The sequence below is a fragment of the Ceratotherium simum genome, chromosome 15 (assembly GCF_057802395.1).
Source record: "Ceratotherium simum simum isolate JZ-2026a chromosome 15, ASM5780239v1, whole genome shotgun sequence".
Classification (NCBI taxonomy): Eukaryota; Metazoa; Chordata; class Mammalia; order Perissodactyla; family Rhinocerotidae; genus Ceratotherium; species Ceratotherium simum.
Genome location: NC_141914.1, coordinates 52,224,506 through 52,249,940, shown reverse-complemented (window position 1 = coordinate 52,249,940; position 25,435 = coordinate 52,224,506). Strand labels below are relative to the sequence as shown.

The 25,435-nt window shown below is 37.5% G+C and overlaps 1 protein-coding gene across 1 annotated transcript in view; it reads left to right on the top strand.

Moving 5' to 3' along the window:
* The window catches only part of LOC101390896 (uncharacterized), a 584,743-nt gene that overhangs the window by 425,655 nt on the left and 133,653 nt on the right, over positions 1 to 25,435 (top strand). The window contains 1 exon segment of the mRNA XM_087440065.1: positions 5,309 to 5,433. Within this exon segment, the coding sequence (XP_087296191.1) occupies positions 5,309 to 5,433 (125 nt within the window).

The following is a 25,435-nucleotide window of genomic DNA, read 5'->3' as shown; positions in this document are numbered from 1 at the left end:
ATCATTTAACTGAGAAGTCTAGAGGTAGGGAGGACTTCTGGCGCAGTTAAATCAGGGCTCCAACTGCTGTTCTCTATGAGTCCTTCAATTCTGTCCTATTTGTTGGCATTATCTTTAGCGTAGCTTCATTCTTGGGAGCAGAATGGCTCACATTCATAGATTACAATTTCCAAAGCGAGAAGGCATCTATGTCCCAGGATTTCCCAACCTATATGTTGAGCTTCGTGTTGATTGGATCACATCTGAACTAATTCATTCATTCCTGAGAAGGCCATATGCTAATAAAGAGATTACCTGGTCCAATCTCTGTGGCAAATGGAGGTAAGATTATACCAAGTAGAGTCCATCTCGGATTTGAGAGAGAAGTGGTTTTCCTCAATCCCAAATAAACTACATGACTTCTCTAAAATGAAAGAGATAAAATTCCCCAAAGGAAAATGTTAGAGTTGTTTAGTATGAGTGAAGGAGATAAATGGGAGAATCCCAAGCAGGACATAAGTGAATATTCACTACAGACACACTTCAAATGTGTTCATTAGCAAACTTAGAAATTATTCTGTGCCCTGGAGTTTTAAAGCTACTTATTAATGGACAAAAATAAACATCAAGAGTCTTCCACAAGGATGAAGAGAGCGTAAGTGGGATCAGAGCCCGTGTCTAAGAAATCCCATTGATGAATATGGGTAGATAAGAAGACTGAATGTTGTGGATGACTCTCAAACCACACATTCATTCATTCATTCATAGAACATTTATGGGATATTGGATCTATGCCAGAAAATGCTTAATACAATGGGATCTTGGACCTTAAGGAGTTCGTTCAACCAGACAGTACAGAATTACAAGTGAAAAGTCAGAAGTTTTGATATACTGTAGTATATCAAAGTGAAAGTAGCATAGTAGAACAGAGTGAAAATAAAGCCACATGGAAAATCTAGTGAAATCATCACTATACCCTTCCATATTTTCTCCAAACCTAACACTTCTACAATGTAATCTCCAACGTAAAGCAACCTAGGAACGCTTATTTCCAATAGACAGGTTTCTGAGAACAGTATATTAGAAGGCAAATGGAAAAATAATTTGTCTTACTCTGATTGCACAGTCTAAGAAAAATAATATGAAACAATTTTGGTTGTTTGGAAACAAAAGTGGATCATTGTTGTCTCAAGGAGCTTTTATGTGCAAAATATATTTAATAATAATGTGAATTCTTTTGAGCTATTATATTCTGTCACCATCTGGGGAAATAGTTCTGGGGATAAATACGGCAGAAATATTTAGAGAAAGGACATTAAAAAGAAAAAAATAGCAGAAATAGTTGATTCTTTTGACATTCTTTTATAGTATAAAAATCATGAAATCCTTGGTCCATATCACAGCAATAATGCTGAAAAATTCTAATCACTCTATCATTATTCCCAGCAGTGTCCTACAGCTTCAATTCTAAGACAGGGCTTTTTGTAAGCATCTAACATGAAGATATAACTCGGAGAATTTTTGGAGAAATAGTTTCTTCACATGAAGTATACTTGATAATAACATTTTAATGTAATATTGACATTTCTGGTTTTTGATTCTGTTGGGCAGAATCTTGATGGAAAAGAAAATCACTTGTGACAGCTGCAGCTTGAGTGTCTAATATCATGGCAATTTAACCCGGTTTTATCCTTTATCAGAGGTATTCCATCAGAAAAGCACTCCAGTGTCCTTCATGTTTTACAGAAGCAAGTGCTAAAATTGTCTTAACATTATTAACTATTATTGGGTGAATTTTGTGGGAAATATTGGTGATTTATTTTCAGGTTTTGTTAAATAACTAAATACATATATAGTATTTTGGTCAAAGTGTTGATTTATCCATTTGGACTGAATTGGTCTACTTTGGTCAAACAACTAAGAAGTTGAGCCAAATTATGACATTTGTGACCCATGTCATTTGTGGTTGAACAGAGGACTACCTACACTCTTGCTACACAGAGTATGGTCCACAGGCATCATAATTGCCTTGAATCTAGTTAGAAATGCAGAATCTTGGCCCCCCAGCTCCAGATTTCCTGAATCAGCGTCTGCATTTTAACAGGATCCTTAGGTGATTAGAGCATTACCTCCATCAGGGGGTCTCAACTCTGGCTACACAATAGGATCACTTAGGGTGGTTTTAAAGTGTGTGAGTCCCACCAGACCAATTAAATCAGACTCTTTAAGGGCAGAACCAAGGCATGGGTATTTTTAAATGCCCACCAAGTGATTCTAATGTGCTGCCAGATATGCGACCTCTCAGTTATACGGTGTCCAAACAATCAGTAAATTCAGTGTATTCTGAAAAGGCAAAAACGAAAAGGAAGTCAAACCAATTACTTGGTATTTGGTACCACTCTATAAACGATTGATTTTTTTGACTGTTAATAAGTTTGCTTAGCTACTGTGTGAACACAGTCTGTTATGTCTCAACCTGCGCAGAAGGGTAGTGTATTGTAAATCAAGAAGAGGAACACTTGCTATCCAAATTAATTAAAAGGAGAGTTTAGACTTGTTTTTCAACTTTATTTCCTTTGGCCAACCTTATTCTCTAGCCTGACAGATCTCAATGCTGAATCTCTGACACTATGCACATTCAAACCACAGCACCTCTAGATTACCCACCCTCTTCTCCACGCACTCAATGCTCAGTTTTTACCTCAAACAGTCCCTTATCACTCTAGCCCAAGTGGATTTTCCCTCCCCTGAATTCCCCTGTGGCTCACTGCTTCTGTCATGCACTCTCACTTTATGGTCTTACACTGTTAGCTCCACTCTTTGGTGTAACAAAATTACCTGTTGTTTAATTTCTACATATAGTCTCAGTCATTAGCAATCTATTTTAAAATGTTATGCATGAATAGGGAAGGAAAAAGAAGTCATAGCATAGTACATATGGCAGTCATTATTATCCCATTTTATATATGAGGAAACTGAGTCTCAGAAAGGCAAGGTGACAGGCTAATGAGTTTCAACACTAAGATATTTTTCCCAACACTATCTAACTCCAAGTACAGAGGAAGTTTGGTTTACTTTTGTTTGCGTGTGTGTTTCTAAAACATTATAATAATTTAATTATAGTTCTGGAGCAGATTAAGAATATGAACACAGTAAAATATACTGAAAGGAGACTCATTCTCAAAATTGATGTCCGCTCTTATCTTTGGAATAAACCCAATACTTATCTTTTTTTACACTAACTTCGTTTCTTTTGTCAGAAATTATTGAAGCTTGATGGGTAGGGGCAAAGGGAGATGATCATCTTATACTTCTTTCTTTAAAATTACTTTTTATTGCACAAGTAATACCTGAATAACTTTTTCTTGTAAATAATTAGAACATTATAGATATGGATAAAATCTCTTTGTCCAGTACCCCTCCCACACACATCCTGTACTCCTCCCAGTCTAGATACCTTTCTTCCTTCCTCAGAAGTAATCATTTTTATCTGTGCACATCCTTTAAGACATTTTGAATGTATTTAAATACATATATATGGTATATTATAATAATTTTTGATGATAGCAATTTTTGATATTTTATCATCTAAAATATATTACTCTTGGGAATTAAGAGTTCTGTTTGTATGTCTGAAGTAAAAGACCTGGGAAGGATATCTAATTCAGAGGTTGACAGAATGAAGATTCAAAATTATATCTCAACCCTATGGAATAATATCCTTAAGCTAGAAAGATAAAAATTTTGCCAGCATAAATATTAAAGCCCTGCGTAAAATACAAGTAACCAATGGAGAATTCTGATTTGATATTAACTTACATGAAAAAGACTTGGAGGTTTGTTTATCACAGACAAAATTTCATAAAAATTCTGAAACTTTGAAAAGTCAGTGGTTCTTATCTCTAAAATAAGATTCCTATAAAAATATCAAAAATTACTCCAGACCATCTAATTTTAGAAGGAAAATACTACATTGTGTAAAATGTGTATGGTCTAGTGACCTAGTAATTTTAAATGTGTGACTTGTTTTGTGACCTAATGTATTCTTCATATGTATTATTTTCTTCATAAAAAACAAGCAATGCCAAGTAAAATAAAACTCTTTTGCTTCGCTCTAGTCAAATCTTCTAGTTTTTACTACAGTACAAGACATTCATTACAGATCATGCAGTTTTGGCATGAAAAGGTCCTATGATGAGGCATTGCAATCATATTCCTTCTCAATGTTGAGTATACCTGTGGAATTAATCTCACTCAATGTGAAGCTAATTGTCTATTACAGTAACATATTTTAGTGAAGAGTATTCATACGCAAAATTCTTTGTCATACTATCTGGGACTGGGGGATGGGAAGTCAAGGACGTTCTCTGCAGGAGACGTGTGCTTTCCCATGCTAAATATGGACCTCTCTGCCTGATTTTTACTTTGAAACTTGCCAGAAGACATAGATTTCAAGTAAAAAAATTCCCCACACAAGAAAATTTAGAAGCCCTTCATCCACTGATTACCTGAAAAGCTTTCCGTTCTTTTGTGGATATCTGCTTTTCATGATTTTAGATACATAAGTACTGATTACATAGGGTTCAAGAAAGTATAGGTTCTGAGAGATGAATTGATTTTCCTTTCTTAAAGGAAGGTAAATATTATATTAATTTATCATGACCATGAGTGATCATAACACATAAATGACCATGAGTCTTGACCGCTTTTCATTTTTTCTAAAATTAAAGTAACCTTTCGCATAAACATGTTAAGTATTTCAGAAAATGGGACCCTGAGTGAAAAGGAAAAAGCTGAATCAATGGAACAAATATATTGATACATTTTTAAGAACTCCAAACCATGATTTTATTTGAATTTATCTATCTCTGCTCTGATGTCCACCATAGCACATGTGAGGGAGATTCAAGGTCTTAACTCTATTTTTGGCTTTATTCAGCAGCATCAGACTGATAATAGGTGCTTATCTACTAGTGTATGCTGCTCCAGATAGAGTAACTCATTGTTATTCTCTTCTCTAGTTTTCCTTCCCGAAGGAAATATGTATATCTCGGATCTGTCTAATTTACCAGTACATGAAGAAAAGAAAATTGTGAGACAATCCCTATGCTCATCGTTGCTGGGCTTTAAAAAGCTCACTAAAGTTTCTATCTACATTTTCTTGTTTACACTGTGGAGCAAAATGGATCAAACAAGCAAAGATTTGTGGCAACAGAGACGGCGCCTTTGTGCAATATAACACATACTGTGTATCAAAGAAATCTTGTGCCACTTCTCCAAAGCTGACATTGGAATGACATTGTAATCTGGCCGTCTGTCGTCCTCCTCTGGATGCCGATGAATGTGCGGTGGCGAATGGAGGCTGCCAGCAGCGCTGTATTAACACTCTGGGCACCTTCCACTGTAAGTGTGATACGAGATACAGCCTCCATGCTGATGAACGCACCTGCATAAGTGAGTAAATATTAGAACCAGCTTGAAGCTGTTTTCAATGAAAATCGACCTGCCCATGAAGAGGCAGGAAGGAAAGGTTATTCTATTGTAAAAATATCTGTAAAGGCTGACAGTTTTCAAGTACAATTCTATCCGGTAGAATAAAAAGATATTTTGCTATGAAAAAACTAAAGACAAAAAAGTTGGGGAAGGAAATATAGAAATCAACATTCACAAGCAAAATTTGAATATCTAAATATGTGAATATTTACATAGCATATCATTTCTGCCATATGCAGTAGAGTATAAATTTGTTAGTTATTGCTTATATACAACACGTACAGCACAGAGCCACAGAGCTGTTACAATCACTAGCTACAGTGTTCACTCCTTTCAGACCAGACTCAGAACTGGACTCATGATTATAACAGCAAAAAATATGACAGATTGTGTGCCGAAGAGTTTAGGGTTGCTCAAGAATAGTTAAAATTACACTCATTAAATCTGAGGTTACTATATACTTACTGTATACAGAATGTTTTTAAATATCAGTTTTGGGTGGTAGTATTATTATTTTAAGTCTTTGTTGTATGTTTCTGAATTTTATAAATTTCCTAAAATGAGTATATGCACAGGAAAAAATAGAATAAACTTGAAAAATATTGTGCTCCCTGTATGATTTATAAAGGCTTTTTTGTTTTAAACAAAGTAATGTATGTAAAAGTTTTTTCATTGAATGATGATCCTCAAATAGCATCAAGCACATTCTAATTCCATCTCCAAGTCTCTTGTAAAAATATTTATTATATTGAAAAAGTGGCACCTTGTACAGCACAGTTTAATTGCTGATTTAATTTATATAGGGCTTGTTAACTAGTCCATCTACTCAAAATTATTAGCATTTTATAAGTATTCTGTAATTACAAAATTTGGAATAGAAATCAGCAAATTTCACCTAATTTCATGACATATACTCCTTTCTTTTTCTTAACATGTCTTATAGGAAGTGAGAGAAGGCCAAGGGAAACAGGTAAAGATCTCCTAATTGTAGATCTGAGTTTTATATGAGAAAAATGGAGGTTCTGAGAGCAAAAAAAAAAGAACTTTTCCAAAGTCAAGTGAAGATACAGATAGAAGTTACCCTATAGTATCCAGGGAACTCGATGTCGTAATGATCGTATCTACAGAAGGCACAAGTGGCGGGACAGCAGCGCATGCATATTTATGTAATCCAAATATCCTCCTCTTTTTGCAGGATTACTGATTTTAGCAACAGGCATCTCTTTCCCATTCCCATCCCCAATTTATAAGGTCTTCAGCTGATAATATCCTTAAACTGCCACTGTAACTTCTCTCAGTCACAAGGTATTTATTTACGAGCAGCAGGATTATCGATACATGCAGATGTGGTATTTATCAGTAAAGGTTGAGCTGATGAATTTTTGTGTCTGATATAAAAATATTTTGCAAAGTAGTGATTTATATAAATCTGTGATATCTGGTCTTTGTGATAAGGCAAAATAAACACTCTAGTAACCAACTAAATTATATTTACAGATATAATTAATTTCCTAAACTCTGGCAGTTTTTAGCTATTTCTTAGTAAAATCTTTAAGCTCTTTCCTTATTCCTCACCACCAGTGCCTTTGAATTTTACGATTTTGGTTTTAATGATATCAGGTCAAAAGTGAAGTTGGATAAGGATATTATGGTTTATCTTTTCTGTTTCTGTTTCTTAAAAGCCAATTCTTATTGTACAAAGACATGGACGCTATGGCAATAGCATACTTACAGCTACACGTGATGATCTTCTCCTTGTGCAGAATTTCAACATAGTGTAAAAATTAAATTACATATGTGTGTGTATATATATATATATATATGAGGATCAAACCAAGCTAATGAGAAACATGGATTTCATGATTGCAATCAATTTAAAACATTAAGCCCTAGGATGTCATTCTCCACAAGTGCTGGACTGACAACCCAGCACTTGACCTTTGTGGAAATTTTGATGTCTTTCTACATGCCGACGTGGAATGTTTGGTTTCAAAGAATGGTCTTAAGAATCTCAGTTGAGGAGCTAGCCTGGTGGCATAGCGGTTGGGTTCGCGTGCTCCTCTTTGGCGGCCCAGGGTTCACCCGTTCGGACCCTGGGCACGGACCTATGCACTGCTCATCAAGCCATGCTGGGGTAGCATCCCACATAGAGCAACTAGAAGGATGGACAATTATGACATGCAACTGTCTACTGGAGCTTTGGGGAGAAAAAAGGGGGAAAAAAAGAGGAAGATTGGCAACAGATGTTAGCTCAGGGCCAATCTTCCTCAAAAAAAAAAAAGAATCTCAGTTGGCATGATTACAGCAGTCTTGTTAAAATGAGCTCAAGAAGAATTTAAGCACTTTGTATTTAAATACAAACATTGCAAGTTTGAGGACAAGAACTGTTTGTTTGCTTACTTGTTTTGAAAGAAAAGGTTTACTGTAGAGAACTGAGTTTCATGTTGATTTGTATTTTGACTTATATTGTAGGAAAGGTCAGGTATTTTTAAAAACAGGAAAATCAAATTAGGTCACTTTCCCTTTGGGATTTTTGCCTGGCGGGAGATTGAGAATGGTGGTTGATGCTTACCAGGCAATTGTAACATACAGAAATTCATCGAGACCCATGGTAGAGTCACAGAAGAGAGGATGGAGTTACGGAATTTTATGATTCCACTACTTTGGAACACTTGAGATTAATTGCCTCCATTTCTTCCTCCCTCCTTACCTTCTTTTCCTTCTTTTGCCCCATTCTAGTCATAGGCCTGGGGTAGTGTGACTTTTTGAATAAGAGCCTCTGGTACTTTTTGCACTTTCTCTTAATCACAGCTACAGTAAAGTAAGCTCCTTGCACTCCCAGACACACACAGAGTTTCAGATGACTTCATTCAAGCAAGCATCCCCTCCCTAAGGGCTGTGCACTTGTGGTGATACATGGCCAGCAATTACTAGTCAGCCTCTGCCAGAATGAGAAAGTTGCACGAAGTGGTGGAAGAGAAGGGGTCCATAAGAGCTGGCTAGAGAGGCAGAAAGTATGTGTGTTCAGGCCACTTGGCTCCCCATAAAGGTTTGCGTGGACTGCTGATACAATGTGACCCCAGTAAAACTGGGGATCTTGGCCTCAGTGGGCCTCAGTTTGAGCCCCTGAATTTGTCTGCAGATTTTTGGAATGCAAGTCATTATTCTGGGGGCAAGGGCCTATTATTTTCATCAGATTCCTAAAGGCATCTATGACACCTCAAAATATCCCATGTATATTTTTGTCCTTACGATGGCACTTCTTAAAAAGGCGTCTACACACTTCTCCAAAGAAGATATACAGATGGCCAATAGGCACATGAAAAGATATTCAACATCATTAATCATCAGGGAAATGCAAATCAAAACAACACTAAGATATCACCTCATGCCCGTTAGAATGGCTATAATCACCAAGACAAAAAACAACAAATGTTGGAGAGGATGTGGAGAAACAGGAACCCTCATACACAGCTGGTGGGAATGCAAACTGGTGCAGCCTCTATGGAAAACAGTATGGAGATTTCTCAAAGAATTAAAAATAGAGATGCCCTATGATCCAGCCATCCCACTACTGGGAATCTATCCAATGAACCTGAAATCAACAATCCAAAGAGGCTTATGCACCCCTATGTTCATTGCAGCATTATTCACTATAGCCAAGAAGTGGAAGCAACCTAAGTGTCCCTCGACTGACGATTGGATCAAGAAAATGTGGTATATATATACAATGGAATACTACTCAGCCATAAAAAAAGACAAAATTGTCCCATTTTCAACAACATGGATGGGCTGGAGGGTATTATGTTAAGTGAAGTAAGCCAGAAAGAGAAAGACAAACACTGTATGATCTCACTCATATGTGGAATATAAACCAACACATGGACAGAGAAAACTGTATTGTGGTTACCAGGGGCAAGGGGGGTGGGGGGTGGGGGGTGAGCAGAGGGGTGAAGGGAGACATATCTATGGTGATGGACACACAAAAATGTACAACTCAAAATTTCACAATGTTAAAAACTGTTAAAACATCAATTAAAAAAAAGGTGTCTACATGGGAGGATTTCATGATACTGTTATATCATAATACAGTCTCACGATACTGTCATAGAGTCTGAGGCAAGGCTGGTGAGTGACTGCTTCTCCCTATACCCTCCTTTGTAATGGGATTCCAGGCCAGGGGTCTGGGTCGCTCTCCTTGAGTAGCACAGTTCTGGCCCACTGTGACCACCCCTGAGATGCACATGAGGCGATGTCCCACGTGTGAGGAGGATCACAGCAACTGAAACCAACTACACCTGGGTGCTGGAAGGGCACAGATGCAGCATGGGAAAGCAGACAAAATGGAATTCTTGCCACGTTTGATTGATATCCAGTTTAATAAAAATGAGTTCGTAACTTGCATGTTTTTTATTGAAAAAAAATTATGCTTTGTTGCTTTTGTGAAAATACAGTTTTCTATATCATAGAATCAGATCTTGGAGGAATCTAAGGAATAATCTAGCCCAGACTTCTATCTTAGAGATAAGATATCTGAATGCCAAAGAGATCCAGTAACTTTCACTCTGAAAAAGACAAAAATTGTTTTCAGGAAAACCTGGCTAATTTCACTCTTGATCAAATACTTTAAAGTAATTCCTGATAAATATAAAAAAAGAGACTAAGAAAAATTATAAAGGTACTGTGAAATGAAATTCATATGTTCTATTTTAGTAAATAAAGCTGAGGGTTAAAACAATGTATTTTCATAACAGCTATTGATGAAAGAAATCCACCTTATATTATCAGCGTATAAATGCAAATTTACCACTTCTCGCCTACATTTCTATGATGTGCTCCAACAAAACTGGCTACTTTCAATTCTCTAAGTAAGCTTTGCTCTTTTCCACTTCCACACCTTACTTTACTCACCCTAGACTCTCTCTCACCCCCACGTCTCTGCCTGTGAAAACTCTGCTTACCATGTTCCATGTTGAATATCAATTGGCCTGTTAAGTGTTCTCTGGTTACCCCAGCCAAAGGCATTTTCTCTTTTTCCTCTGATACCATATAATTTTGTGTTGCCTTAATTACACAGTGTAACATATAGTTTTATATGTGTGCAATTGGGCTTCAGACCAAATGAAAGACACTGATGACCTCCTAATTGTCAGCTTCAAGTCTGTCCCATGCCTTTCCTGATGGCCTCTGACACTATTAACCACTCATTTTCTAAATCTTCCTCTTGACTTCCCGACAGCACGATTTCCACCTTTGTCGCCTCTCTATAGTTACATTCTGGTTACCAGTGTTCTGACTTTTGATCATCTTATTCTCCCCTTGCTATGGACTGAATTGTGTCCTCTCAAATTCACATGTTGAAGCCCTAAGTCCCAATGTGATGGTATTTGGAGATGGGGCCGTGGGAGATAACTAGGTTTAGATGAGCTCCTGAGAGTGGAACGCTCATGATGGGATTAGTGCTCCTGTGAGAAGAGACACCAGAGAGCTTGCTCCCTCTCTCTGCCATAGGACGATCAAGCTAGAAGGTGGCCATCTAAAGCCAGGAAGAGAGCTTTCACCAGAAAGCAAAACCTGCTGGAACCTTGATCTTGGACTGTCCAGCCTCCAGAACCGTGAGAAAATAAATATCTGTTGATTAAGCCGCCTAGTCTGTGGTATTTTGTTATGGCGGCTTGAGCAGACTCATTTACTCATCTGTTCTCTTTTACATACACTTTTATAGTCTATCTCCGTTTTGCTCTTCTACTTTTAGTCATAAGTCACTACCTGTAAAATATCTGGCAAGTATTAATTACATATTAGCTATTATTAGAACAGAAAGATATAAGGACTTTACCCAGGTGGATTTACTTGTTGGGGACATACTCAAACTTGTTGCAGTATTTCTAGCTTTTGGACCTTTGCCATTATTCTCTATTACAAAATATATTTTCCTTTGATAGCTTTTATTTGGTGATTTTCTCATTGTTGAGAGGCAAACTTTAGTAGCTATTACTAAATATAAGCAATGATAGTGTAGACTAAGCTCCTTCTATTGCCAGTGGATATTTTTTAAGAGCCAGGGGCTAGATAGCAAAATAATTTATATTACCCAAATTTTCTGTATTTAGCTGTGTAATTGCATTTTAAGTAACTTGTAAGGTTTTAGCTATACTTTGATATACCTCACAAAATCTTTCTTGAATTTCCCTTTTTAATACCAACTTTGTGACACATGCTCAGCTCAAATCTCCATTTATAATCCTGTCCTTCCCCTGCTATATTTGTTGAAATTGACATTCCCAAAGGGGTGAGATAAATTAAATGATTGAAGGTATTAATGCTTGCATAGTTCCCTTACCTCTCTTTCATGCTTTCAGCACATAGGTTTATTAACATCTGCATTCACAAATAAACAAATGGAGTCACTGATGTCTGCGTGGAGAAACCTCAGATAAACAAGATTTAATTATTTAGTCTTTTAGAATTCTTCATTTCCAGTTGTTGGGAATGGTCAGGATCTGTTTTTGTTCAGTGGCTTCTTTTTATTCTCACTAAATGTGGCAGAAAAAATGGAAGAAGAAAGGTTACCTACAGGTAAGCTGTAAACCAAAGATTTTCCTGTGTGATTAAGTGTGCAACATACTAGAGTCAGAGGCATATTTTAATTCCAAATAAGTAGAAGTTAGGTGGCAAGAAGAGGCTAGATATACAACCTAGAAGCTTGATTAAATAAAGATAGCCTAGTAAAATTATGAGCTTGAATAAATTTTCTTATATCAGATTTTTATGCCTTTCACATTTTAAGATAATGCTAAACCTAGAAAAAAAAGATTGAGAAAACCATTAGATGTGATGGTCTTCACACAATGGATTCTTTTGTTTTTGATCTCATTGTTCTGATCAGTGATGTCTAAGTTTTATTTGATAAAAGGAATGGAAGATTCTTTCCAGGGAATGCAAAGAGATTGCTCTCAAATTGGAGATGAAAGAGGTTAAAGACTTTCATTGTAACTACCTTTCAATTAATTGCATTATTTATGAAGACAAATTAGAAAGCGAATTCATTTCAGATGACAGCTGATGTCTTGAATAGGGCTATGTCAGGTTAAAAAAATTGTTTAGTTTGTCAGGTTCATGGCATCTTTCAGTCATTATCAGATTCGCCGCCCTCGCTATATTAATCCCTTTTGTGTGGTAGATGATAAATTTAATTCCCAAAAATTGAGTTTAAGGAACACTTTCCCTCTGCCCTCCTCGTCCTCAATCTGTGGCCTTGCAAAAAATCATGAACTTCTCCAGTTTTCATCCAGAATATTGGTTATTAACCCAATCCAAGCCTTTTTCCAACTAATGGATTTTAGGAATGCATTTAGAAGTCTTCCTTTTTTCTACAGTTTGCGCACTTAGGAAGGTAAGACTGACGCTTTCAGACAGAGACAGACTGAGCTCTGAATTCCCCTGCATCGTGTAGGAGTGGTGCGATCTTGGCCCAGTTTCTCAGTCTCTGATCTTCAGAGTCCGTATCCTCTCTGTCTCCATCTCTCTATCTGTATCATATAGATAAAATAAAACCAGGATAATAATTCACCAAAAATCAATATTATATACTGTACAAGGGCACATACCTCATAAAGAGGAATGTATTTAATACACTAGAATGGTTGCCTATGGGGAATGGGGGAGATTGTGAGTAGACTCTGGGGCTGAATGTGCACAATAAAACAAGGGAGGTCCTTCCAAAGACTGAGGAGTGATAAGAATTTTCCTTGAACTGAATAGTATGATGAAGTTAAAATAAAACAAAAAAAGACACAATGAAACATTAGCACAGTGGTCTTCATACCTGCCAGTTGCCTTTTCTTTTCTTCTTTCTCTCTATGTGGAAAGTATCTTCATATATCTCCCTTCAGAATAATCTCTAGGATTTTTTTCTAGTTCCACTTGTAAAATATTTTTATTAATATTTTATTTAATAAATAAAATATTTAAATAAATAATATATTTATTTAAAAGTAAAATATTTTTAAAAGTAAGATTATGTCAAATAATAAAACCCTAATGTTAAGCACTAAATAATTTTTTATTTCCTAAATAATTTCATAGTACATTACAGTATATCCACTGTGTAGGATGAACTTAAATATGAAAAGATTAAAACAGTACCTGACACATAGTAGATGCTCAATAAAAATGATAGCTTGAATCAATAATTTATAATTATTATGTATCTACTCTTACCTTATTTTCCCACGATCAGAGCACCCAGTCAATGCACAGAGATACTTATGGGAGATTCTAAATGGTGTGCAACTAGAAGTACAAGATTTTAGCTTTAAAGTATTAATTTATGAAAATATAGCATGAGATTAGGAATGTGAGAAAAATAATGCTAATCTGAGAGTAGCATATCTTGGAAAAAAATGTTGCCCCTTTTTCAAGGTAACAATATTAACTTTGCCACATAGTTATCCCATATACAAGCTGTGTGACTTTGAGCTTGTCACTTAACTGTTCAATAACTCAGTTTCTCCATGTGTAGGGGGTAGAGAGGAAAAGTTACAGTACAAGAGAAATCGTTAGTGCAGTGCCTGACCCTGAGCAAGCACTCAGTAAATATTACCTAATATTGTAAATATCAGTTCCATACCTGCAGTTGGCTGTAGTCACAGAACTAAATGAAATTATGGAGGGTCGGACACTGTAAAGGGCTTTGGTGATCAGATGGCTTCCATTGGACATCTTCGTTGCTAGGATTTTAGCACACATACATTCATTGATTCTTTTAACAACTCCCTCTTTCACTTTTTCAGTGCTTTTGGAGTTTTGAAACAATATTCACAACTATATTTTCACTGTATGGTAAAATACTCCCATTCTCATTTATCACTGGGTTGAAAATTTATGTCTTCCTGTTTCCGAAAGCCCTGGAGGCAGCAAGCTTCAGGCAACTTATGCATTTTCACAGGGTACAAAGTGCAAAAAGACATTAAACATGAAATAGTACTGCTACATCTAAAAGAAGCAGAAGGATTAAGTGCTTGCAAATACCAGATATGAGCATGCAACTTAAACCCAAATCTACTATCCCAGTATAGTTTTCTAGCTGCTGACAAGGAAAGAGCCACATGGTTTCAGAGTTTGCATTTTCTAACAACAACAATAACAGAGACAATTTTTGGGGGGGATTCAATGATTTCATAATATATTCCTGAATGCATGGCTTTCATTTTGCAGAGAAAATGGAAATCCTCAGCTAAAGTTCTCCCAACTTTTACTCTCATCTAGAAACGTTGGTATTAACTCCCAGCTCTGTCTGCTTTGCTCTTCACTCACAGGACAAGTGCTCTGCTGTTATTTCAGGCTAAGGCATCCTGCCCTTGCCCTAGAGCCTTCCTCCTAATATCATATCCTTCTCTCTCCTCTATCACCAATCTCTTTCTCTCTATCTTAGAACAAAATTCCTCCCTAAAACTAGCTTTGCCAGGGTTATCCATAAATTATCCACTGTTAAGTTCAAGGAGCACTTTTCAGTCATTCTGATGAATGTCTTAAAAGTAACGACCTCTCCTTCCTTCTCTGCTCCTTGGATTGTAGGACACAACTTTCTCCTGGGTCTCTCCCATCTCTATGATGACTCAACCTCTTTCATGTAGTCTTTTCACTCTGCCTACCTCCAAAATTTTGATGATCTTTAGAGTTCTGACTTTGGCTTTTCTCCACTCCCTCCAGTGGGATCTTTTCCACTTGCAAAGCATTACCTACTACAATTAGCTAGAAATGAATGATGTCCAAATCAATGTCACTAAATCATCACTCTCCTTGTTCTCTTGACCCATAGATCCAGCTACTGCCTGAGCTCCTCATTGATGATGCCTTCAGCATTGGAAACTCAGTGGACCTAAAATTTGATATATCTTCCTTTCTACCCCACCCCCCACTTTCCTATTCTCTTGTATTCCCCCATCTTAGTGAGTGGCAACAGCTCAGGCGACCTATTCTCCAGGCCAGTCTAGTACAGCTGGAGTCCCTCATGGCTCCTCCTCTCTCTGACTCTACACATCTAGTTTCCCAGTAAGACCAATGGGCTCTACCCCATAATATCCGCCAAAGAGCTGTCTCCACTATTACAGCTTTCATTCAGGCTTCTCTTTATCTCTTACAGAAAGGTTTATTGCAATTGAATCTTAACTAGTGTCATCCTCCATACTTGCCCCTTCAATCTATGTCTAAACTACTTCCAGAAGCATCTTCTGAAAATGTAATTTAAATAATTATTTTGCTGTGTTTAAAACCCTTTATTGCCTCTACATAGCTTTTAGGATTAAGCCAAAACCCTTACTATGGCTTACAGAATGCTTTAAGGTCTGACTCTTGGTTACTTTTGTCTCACCTGACATATTTCTACTTTGTACTTCATACTCCAGGCTCAGACACACTGAAAATTTGCAGTTCCCTGGGTGTACCAGAAGATTCCGCATCCTCACACCTTTCCTCTTAGCGCTCCATCTGTCAAACACACCCTGCTTCTGTGCATGCTTGTCCTTTGGTTTGGATGCAAGTCGATACTTGCCCTTCTCTCTTCATATTCTCCCCTTCCCCACTTCTCTTCACCTAACTCCTACTTGTCTTTCAAGGCTCGGTTTGGAATCACCTCTTCTGAGAAGACTTCCCAGGTTTACTCCCATACTTATAAACCAAATTTGCTACCTGTTTTATAAGATTTAAAAACTCTTTTGATGGTGGGACACAACATAAAGACACTCAGATAGATATAGCAGAACTCTTTGTTACTTACAGCTCCAAATGACAGTGCCACAGGGCTACAATTTGGGTTACATCCAAGACAGCAAGCTGGAACTGTAGGAGGCGGCTTATATATGGCAAGTGGGGTGGGGTTAGGCTGAGTTCAACGTCTTCCTGGGATTGGGTATTGTGAAGTATTCCACAAGCCCAAGGAAGAAGGGGCCATCCCTGGGTGTTAGATATCTGGGGACCTCTGGCCATCGGGTGTATATGTATCATAACTCAGGAATGTTAGAGCCTGACAGGGGAAGTAGTTGGGGTGGGGGCTTAGCAAACTGTCTGCCGAGGGGAACTGAGAGTTTTGAGCCATGACTTCAAAACCAGGTCATGACAGCATTTGTGAAATATTATATTATACCACCACATAGAGCCAAGGGCACATATCTAAGAGAGAACCTCTCACAATGGATTATAGAGATTTCTCTTCTCATCTGCCTCTCCCATTAGACTTTATTCTCTTTTGTATCCTCAGTACCTGGCATGTGACTGAAATAAAGTGTTTAAATTTATTAAATGTCTCTATATTCATTCAGAGTTTAAAATATGAAGATCTTTGCAATAAATTATGCTTTGTTTAGAAGTAAGAGCATTTTGTCTCTCTTACGATCTGCTTCTTCTTATTAGATAAGAGGAATTATGTAATGCATGGCTTTGGCTCCCGGGAAACCCAGCACTAAGTTGAAGGCTTAGTTGCAGGGCATCTACTTAACCTGTACTCCTAATTTAGCTATCTCTACCCCACTTCATAGCATAGTTCTTGTTTTGCTGCAATGATTATTTTTATACTTTTGTCTGCCTTTTTTGTTTTTTTTGGTGAGGAAGACTGTCCCTGAGCTAACATCTGTTGCCAGTCTTCCTCTATTTTGTATGTGGGACGCCGCCACAGCATGACTTGATGAGTGGTGTGTAGGTCCGTGCCTGGGATCCAAACCCTTGAATCCAGGGGTGCCAAAGTGGAACGTGTGAACTTAACCATTATGCCACCGGGCCAGCCCCAGTCCATCTTTTTAAACCTTAGCTTTAGTGGTTCTGTTATAGATATGTATACTGCCTCAAATTATCTTTGGAAGTAGATGGAATAAAAATGCATTAAAAGTAACTAAATTCAATCCTAGATTTATCACTTGGCTTCTAGCAAAAACATCACGGACAATATTTTAAGCCCTAGGTGTAGCAAAGATATGAATCTGCCATTCAGTTGGATGGTTTGCGTGTTAGTTCTCTGAAATCCCAAGTCTCGCTGTCAGTGCCAAGGCACAAGGGAAACACAGCATGTCAGGAGGACAAACACTGGCCTCCACACCACAAGAGTGAGAAGACTACCTAGAGCTTCACAGAGCCTAGAGCTGGATGCCAAGTGGCGACTTCACAAAGACAGGATATATGTATATAGTTATTAATGAGAGTTGAGAGCAAAGCTGTGGTGAGAATCAAGGGTGTTATTTTCAATCAGAGGATAAGGCCAAAGAGTAAGACACAGAACCTGAGTGCAAGGGCTGGGGTCACTGTTCAGAAGTTCAAGCTGAATAGTGAATCATAAACAGATACATACAAATTCTGAGAATTATAGCTCTGAAGGCAAGGCAGAGGTGGCACCCACAAACTAGACCCAAGTTCTAGTTTGAGTTTGAGCCAAATGTAAGGAGATAGGCAGGAAATGAGTTTGAACTTTGACATTGAAAGCTTTTCAGGGAACATCTCTCCAGTCATAAAACAAGTATATAACTATGGACATGACAATCAAGACCATATGTCTCCTGCCCCTGCAGATCCCTGGTGTGGGTGGACTAAGGCTCCTGGGGTATGGAGCATTCCCAGGGAAAGGCAGGTCTCCTCAAGGCTCGGTCCTCTGGATTGATGTGTCATCGAGAGGCTGAACACGCATAGTCCAAGTACTCTGTCACCAGATAAGTTAATTAATCCAGAGATTCAAACTCTAGAATCTAGGTAACTGCAATTTGAAAGTGATATTGGCCGTATCCATTAGTAATAATAATCGCTATAATTTAAAAAATGTTATCTCTACTCCTCACAACAACTTTACGAGGGAGATATTATTATTCTCATTTATAGGTACTCAAACTGGGGTTCACAGAGGTTCATATTACAGCTTTGGAATCACAGACTTGGGTTTACAGCCCTACAGATTGCTACTCTGAAATCAGTAAGCACCATGGAGAAGTACACCAAAGTGTGTTTTGTACTTTTTGATGGGGAAGAAGGAGACGGGTAGACAGCTGAGTACATGTGCCATATAACCTTGGCTAAACTTCTCTCTTCCAGGCTATTTAGTGTGGTAGTTTAGAGTCTTATTTCACCCCAAGTTTGGGAACTTGAGAAGATTCTCTGTGTTCCCTGTTGGAAAACAAAATGTTGGCTCATTCTGTAGACACCTGCGCTGCTTGGTCTGGGCTGTGGTGGGTTGGCCTTCTGTCTGGACAGGAATACAAGTCAGATTCTTAAGCTTTCCCAACAGAATGTCAACCTTGCCTCCCTGGTGTCTGGTGTCTAAATCTTATGGCTCTCACTTCAATCGACAATATAGAAATTCTGCACGACAGGCTTGTGTTAGAGGATTTGACTGTGAGCTGAATGGGAGCCAGCATCCATCCACATCTCCCTTAAGACATCTGATATACAGAATGCATAGCAGAAAGATCATAAGCCTTGGCACCAAAAAGCTCTAACTTAGAATCCCAGCTTTGCACCTACTAGCTGTGTGAATGTGGGGATGTTGTTAAATGATAACAATGGCTAATATTTATGGAGTGCTTGTTATCAATCGGGGCACAGCGTTAAGCATTTTATATTCACTGTTTCATTTAAACCTCATGAAACCCTGTGAGGTGGGTGTTATTTTTATCGCTATTCTAGCAATGTGAAAAGATGAGACTTAGAAAGTTTAAGCAACTGGAGGAAAGTCACTCAGCTTGGAAGTGGTAGATCCGGGATATGCCTTTTGGGCATAGCTGATCAGTTGAATGCAGCTGTATTAAAACAAAAACCAAACATGTCTATGCAAAAGTGAGGTGTTTAGATTTTATTGTTAAAGCTTTTTCAGGAAGGAAAAGACCCCAATTCAAGTTTAAAGGGCTCACATCACAGTGTCGTGTGTAAAACGGGTTGGACATATGTAGAATCAGGGAGAACCAGTCAAGAGATTATTGCCTGAAGGCTGGCCTGGTGAGAGATCCTGGCACTTTGGATTAAGAAAACAGTAAAGGCACTGAGTGCCAGGAAGCTGTAGGCTTTTTTTCTATGTATACTCAGCCATATGAGTTTTGTTTTACAAAAAATAGTATCATGTAGATCATATAAATATTGCAGTTTGATTTTTCACAGTTTTAAAATCGGTTTTATGCAAGTCAACATAATCATTTGAATATGCATTTTAAGTGCATGGGAATTTGCATCAAATTCTAAAATTTTGCTGTATTATTTAGTAACAACCCAGGGATTTGTAATAAAGTAAAAAGAAAGGGGTTCCAAGACTTATTCTCACTTGACATTGTTTAAAATTTGATTTGAAGGTTTTGTATTATGTGGTTTCATATTTACTAGAGGCCTTTGTCACGGTGGTCCCTACTGAATGAGACTCCTAGATTCTAAACCAATAGCAGGAAGTGTGCCTTTGCCTTTTCTGCTTTGCCATGATCTCAGTGCCCACATTCGTTTATTTCAGAAATGAATAGTATAGTATATGACCCAAACTTTTAATAATTGCAGTAGAATGGTCTCATTGATTTCCTGCCTCTAACATTTTCTGTGTTGTATATTGGTGAAAATGTTCAAGATTTCGACATTTCTCCTAGATTCAAGGGAAAAGAATGCAAATTTATTTTTATACCAAACTGATTAATTAGTCCTCTTTTGTGTGGGGAGAAAGCCCTGATTCCTACAACTCACATGTTTTAAATTCTTTAAGTTTGAAAACAGTCTAATTTTAACCTGGCCTTATTTCCAAAAGAAAATGATTTAATAATCTTCCTTATTTCTCATTATAACTTTTATGAGATCCTGTGGTGTAAGAACTACACTATTTTATCTCTTAGTATTTCCACAAGATCAGTGATGGTTTCGCTAAGCGCTGTGTTACATATGTATCGGAACAATGGATTAAAACTAGAAACAAAAAAATGTGTATTAGGCCTTTCTCTGCAGCCCCACTCTGAACGTTGAAACAGACCATCCTGCTTTGTTACACAGTTGATTAAGCCCATGGTACAAGGAATTTAAACTTGTATGGAACTATCGAACTACAAAATTTAAGATGTGGAAGAATATGCTTCCTTCATTCCAGTGACTGACATATTTGCTAACCCTTCTCCTTGTAGAAAGCATAAATTACTAAGTACAGAATCTCAAATTCAGTAGGATACATCCTGCATTGGAAGTAAAAATTATGAGATCAAGAATAATTGATATTCCATGTGACCCATTAAAACAGGTCTCATATAATGCAATACGGTTTAAAATTGTATCTCTTTTAAGTAGGCTAACCTGGATATAGACAGCCTTTTTTGCCCTTTACAGCAAAACTGAGCAATTCCCTCAACCATCCCCATCAGAGGACCTTGAACTGAGAGCACATGTTTAATGACGCCCGGACTAGCTATTGATTAAACGCTGACAATGTTCAGAGGAATTGAGAATCAAACAGCTTCCCCCATGGCCGGCTCTGCCATGCTCACTTCTTAATAGATGGCAAAGGAGGGTTCTAAATGAGATCTGCTGCCCTGCTCATCCTCAGAACTCCACAGGCAGTGGGATTAATTTCTGCTTTGCAGTCCTTTGGAACTACCATGTCTAAAATGTCCAGAAATGAATACAGATGTCCCTCCTTTTTATTTCCTTGTTCCTCCTTTTTGAAGAGAAAAAATTTCTAATATGAATTTAATGCATAAAATTATATCATTTCAATTGTGGAACCAATGAAAGCTCACCATTAATTAATAGATAAAGGATAGAACAAATCCTGCGGAGACAATTCAGGCTGAATAATTCCCCAAATCAGGCAGGAAAACAACAACAAAAAGCTTAAAAGAAAATAAAGAATAAAAGAAAAGAAAAAGGTGAAAAAGGATTCGAAGCCAGGACTAATCTTCCCACTGACATTGCTTCATTGAGTTGGTTAGTATCCAGAGGCTCAGATATTTTTAGGATATTCTTTTGTCTGGGTAGGAGATTGTGACCCAGAACTGTGAAGTAAGTCTGTTTCTATACTTAAAAAAATGTGATTTTCAGTGATGGAACCACCCAGCTGTTTTACCTTCAACAAACATTGATGGAACACCTAGTGGGTGTCAGGCACGTTGCTTGGTGCTTTCCCTTTTAAAGTTATTTAATCCCTCCAACAATCCTGTGAAATACTCATTATAATCTTTTTAAAGATGTGAAAACTGAAGCTCAGAGGAATTAAATAAATCTCTTATTATCAATCAGTAAATAAGAGAGACTAAAGTCATGCTGCTAGAAACTGTCAGAGCGAGGATTAAATTCCAGCTATTTTGAATAATATTCTGTTGAGCTAATTACCATATAATACCTTCCTTAGTTTAATAATACATACATAATGAAAAGTTCTGCAGAAAACGCAGATCTTGTTTTATTGTTGTTCTTTTACTGTTTTTTTTCTTTTCTGATTTCTTAAGGATTAAATCCTTAGGGTGAAAAAACTTTTGGAAGTACAAAAATGTATAAATAAAAAGAGAATATAAAAACACAACCTTACTGCTCGGAAGCAACTATTGTTAACATTTGGATTTTATTCTAGTCTTTTTATTTTACCTAATTTTTCCCTTCATAGTTGAGACTATGCTATTTTTTGTTATATATTCATATAACAGCACACGTACACACACACACATCTTAATATATATTAAGCTAAAACTATTTGTAAACATCACTTTAATGGTGGCAAAGATCATTTTATATGTGTTTATTTATATAAACATATATATCATGGGATCTTTTTTCTCCTGTAAATAATGCTGCAATTAATATTTATTTGCGTATATTGTCTAGATATTTTATTGTTTTCTATGCAAGATTCAAGCAGGAGGGTTAAAGTAAAAAGAAATTAAAAGAATGTATATTTTTAAAAATTCTTGATACCTATTGTCAAAATGTTTTTCAAATTTTAGTACAATTTGTTGATCCATTACCACTACATCAGAGTTCCTGTCTTATCCTTCTGGTGTCACACTTTATCGTCCCTTTCAGTGTTTACTAATTTGCTAAGTAAAGTGATGTACATCCTTTTGGTTCTTTCATTAAGGTCAGGTTCTAAAAATATATTTGTATTTCCTTTTTTGAGTTTGCTGCTAAAGTACTTTGCCTATATTTTTTAAGTTGTAAATTTCCTCTTTAAAAATATATATATAGCTTTATAAAGCAAACACAGTCATCATTTATCTTTATTAAAAATACATTGTCATAATTTTTTCTGAGTACAAAAGCAATATGTGTGTATTGTAACATAGAATATACATAAGAAAAAAATGGAAAAAAATAAAAAATAATCAACACCACCACCCAGATTTAACTAGTGTTAATATTTTCATTGTCCTAGGTGGGAATTTGGGTACTGAGGCCTGGACAGATCCTTGGGCCAGAACTAGAAACACATCTAATAGAGATCCCATGTACTTCCCAGCACTTTTTGCTGTCTATCTGTCTCTCCCTCTCTCTCTCTCTCTCTCTCTCTATTGTCAGTCAATCATCTATATGGTTTTAAGAGCTTTTGAACTAGGGCTCCTGCCCTCCTTTCTCAGCAGGTGAAGGTGTACCTCAATACTTTGAACTGTAATGAAATAGAAAGCAGGAAACTCCAAGGAAAAGCCTCATTAAAGGGTTCCGTCCTTCTGTATTCCCTAATTCTTATAAGGCCATGCTTCCCGGCCCTGACATAGCCGGTACCTGCCAGTGGGATTCTTCTCGGAGCCCCAGAGCTAGTGCAGAAGCAATTCTTTGCAGAGGGACTGCTAAACATAAAGGTTTTCTAGCAGGAACATCCAAGTAACTGCTCAAACAGAGAAAAAATTCTGCCTTTTTATATGGCTTTATTCAAGACAACAAATTGAGGGCCTATGGCAACATCAATTCCACATATTTTTAAACTTTGGCATATTAGTGGATAATCATTTTCATGATATTATGTAGAAATGTATACTTTTTTTTTGTTTTCTTTTTGCTGGGAAAGATTTGCCCTGAGCTAGCATCTGTTGCCAACCTTCCTCCTCTCCTTTTTTTTTCCCCCTCCCCAAAGCCCCAGTACATACTTGTATATTCTAGTTGTAGGTCCTTCTAGTTCTTCTATGTGAGCCACTGCCACAGCATGGCTACTGACAGATGAATGATGTGGTTCCATGCCCAGGAACTGAACCTGGATGGCCGAAGCAGAGCGCGCCAAACTTTAAGCACTAGGACATCAGGGCCGGCTCAAAATGCATACATTTTTAAAAGAGCCTAAGCGCATTGATTTTAAAGAGGAAATTCTGAAGAGAACAATTAGACAAGCCTGATTATCATCTTTCAAAAAAGACCAGTAAAATGATGCAGAATTCCCTATCTTTACTGCAGATAGGAAAGCAATTTTTTAAGAGAGGCACACAAGCCTTGAGGAGACAGCATCCTCAGTCTGTGTCTTTTTCCCACAAGGAGGAAAAATGCAGTCGAAGAGTCTTGGGTGTGAATTAACATATACTTCTTTTTCTTTTCCAACAGAAACAAAACACTTTATATGATTTTTAGAAACCCTTTTTAAATTTTAATACATCCTTTTGCAGCCATTATATATTTGACAAAATCATTTTTTTTTGTGTGTGAGGAAGATTAGCCCTGAGCCAATCTGTTGCCAATCCTCCTCTTTTTGCTGAGGAAGATTGGCCCTGGGCTAACATTCGTGCCCATCTTCCTCTAATTTATATGTGGGATGCCTGCCACATCATGTCTTGATAAGCGGTGCGTAGGTCCGTGCCCAGGATCCGAACCCGCAAACCCCGGGCCGCCAAAGCAGAGTGCGCAAACTTAACCATCACGCCACCAGGCCGGCCTCTAACAAAATCATTTTTAATTACTGATTGCCAATTTTATGATAATTACTTTAATGATTTACCTGTTTGTGGACTTTTTTGTGTTTTCTCTCTCTGTCATTTGCTATAGTGAACATGGTCACTGATGAACACATTTATAGCCAAATCTTTGAATATCTCCAGAATTATTTCCTTAGAATAAATCAACATGCATATAATTACTACATCAAAAATAATGTTTATTGTCAACTTATCCTCCAGAAGGTATCAATTTAAATTTCTATCAGCAATATTTTAGAGAAACCTGCCCTTTTTCAAAATTCCCAAACAAAACCCATACATTATCTTTCATTTTATCATTTTTCCCAATACGATAGTTGTCATAGGTTGGGTTCCCTGAAAAAAGAGACTTTAAGATTTTTGTGCAAAGCGTTTACTGGGAACAACACAAGGGTTTAGAGAAGCAGGATAGAGAGAGAGAAATTGAAGTGCAATGCAATTTCAGCAAGGGTTCTACTATCTTTACAGAGAACTGGAGAGCTAGGATGTTCCTTGAAAATTGTCCAGTCTTAAAGCAAGGCAACCGGGATTTGATATCCTTGTAACAACCTGCAGGCTGCCCTGGGAGAGGCATGACCTTGAATGGGGAGGTTCTTTTCAGCTGAGGGCAACTCCTCCAGAGAAAGACTTGGCCGTGAGCTGTGTACAGCCAACACAGCCAGCAGCTGAGGAATGAGTGCAGTTCTGAAGGGAAAAATTAGGTGGTGTTGCCAGGTGTGGCTGCTCTGCAGTGCATGGCTTGTGCTACTCAGATCCACTCACTTTGTATGATAATTAGTGGGAATAACTCCTTCAGAATTCCGGTTGGTTTCTTTTCCGGGGAAGTTTGCAGGAGTAAAGTTAGTGAAAGGAACTACGGTGAGTGCCACTGCAGCTGGTCTTGAGGCTGAAAGCGATACTCAACATCTTTCTTCTCATTACAGTTCTAGATTTGTCTCACCCTACTTCTGTTACCACCTGTGGTCGGTAGGGCTTTCTGGGAAACAGACTCTGAGATGTGCATACAGGACATTTATGAAGAGTGCTCTTGGGAACAATACAAGTGAGAGGTGAGGGAAGCAGAATTGGGCAGATGTATGAGT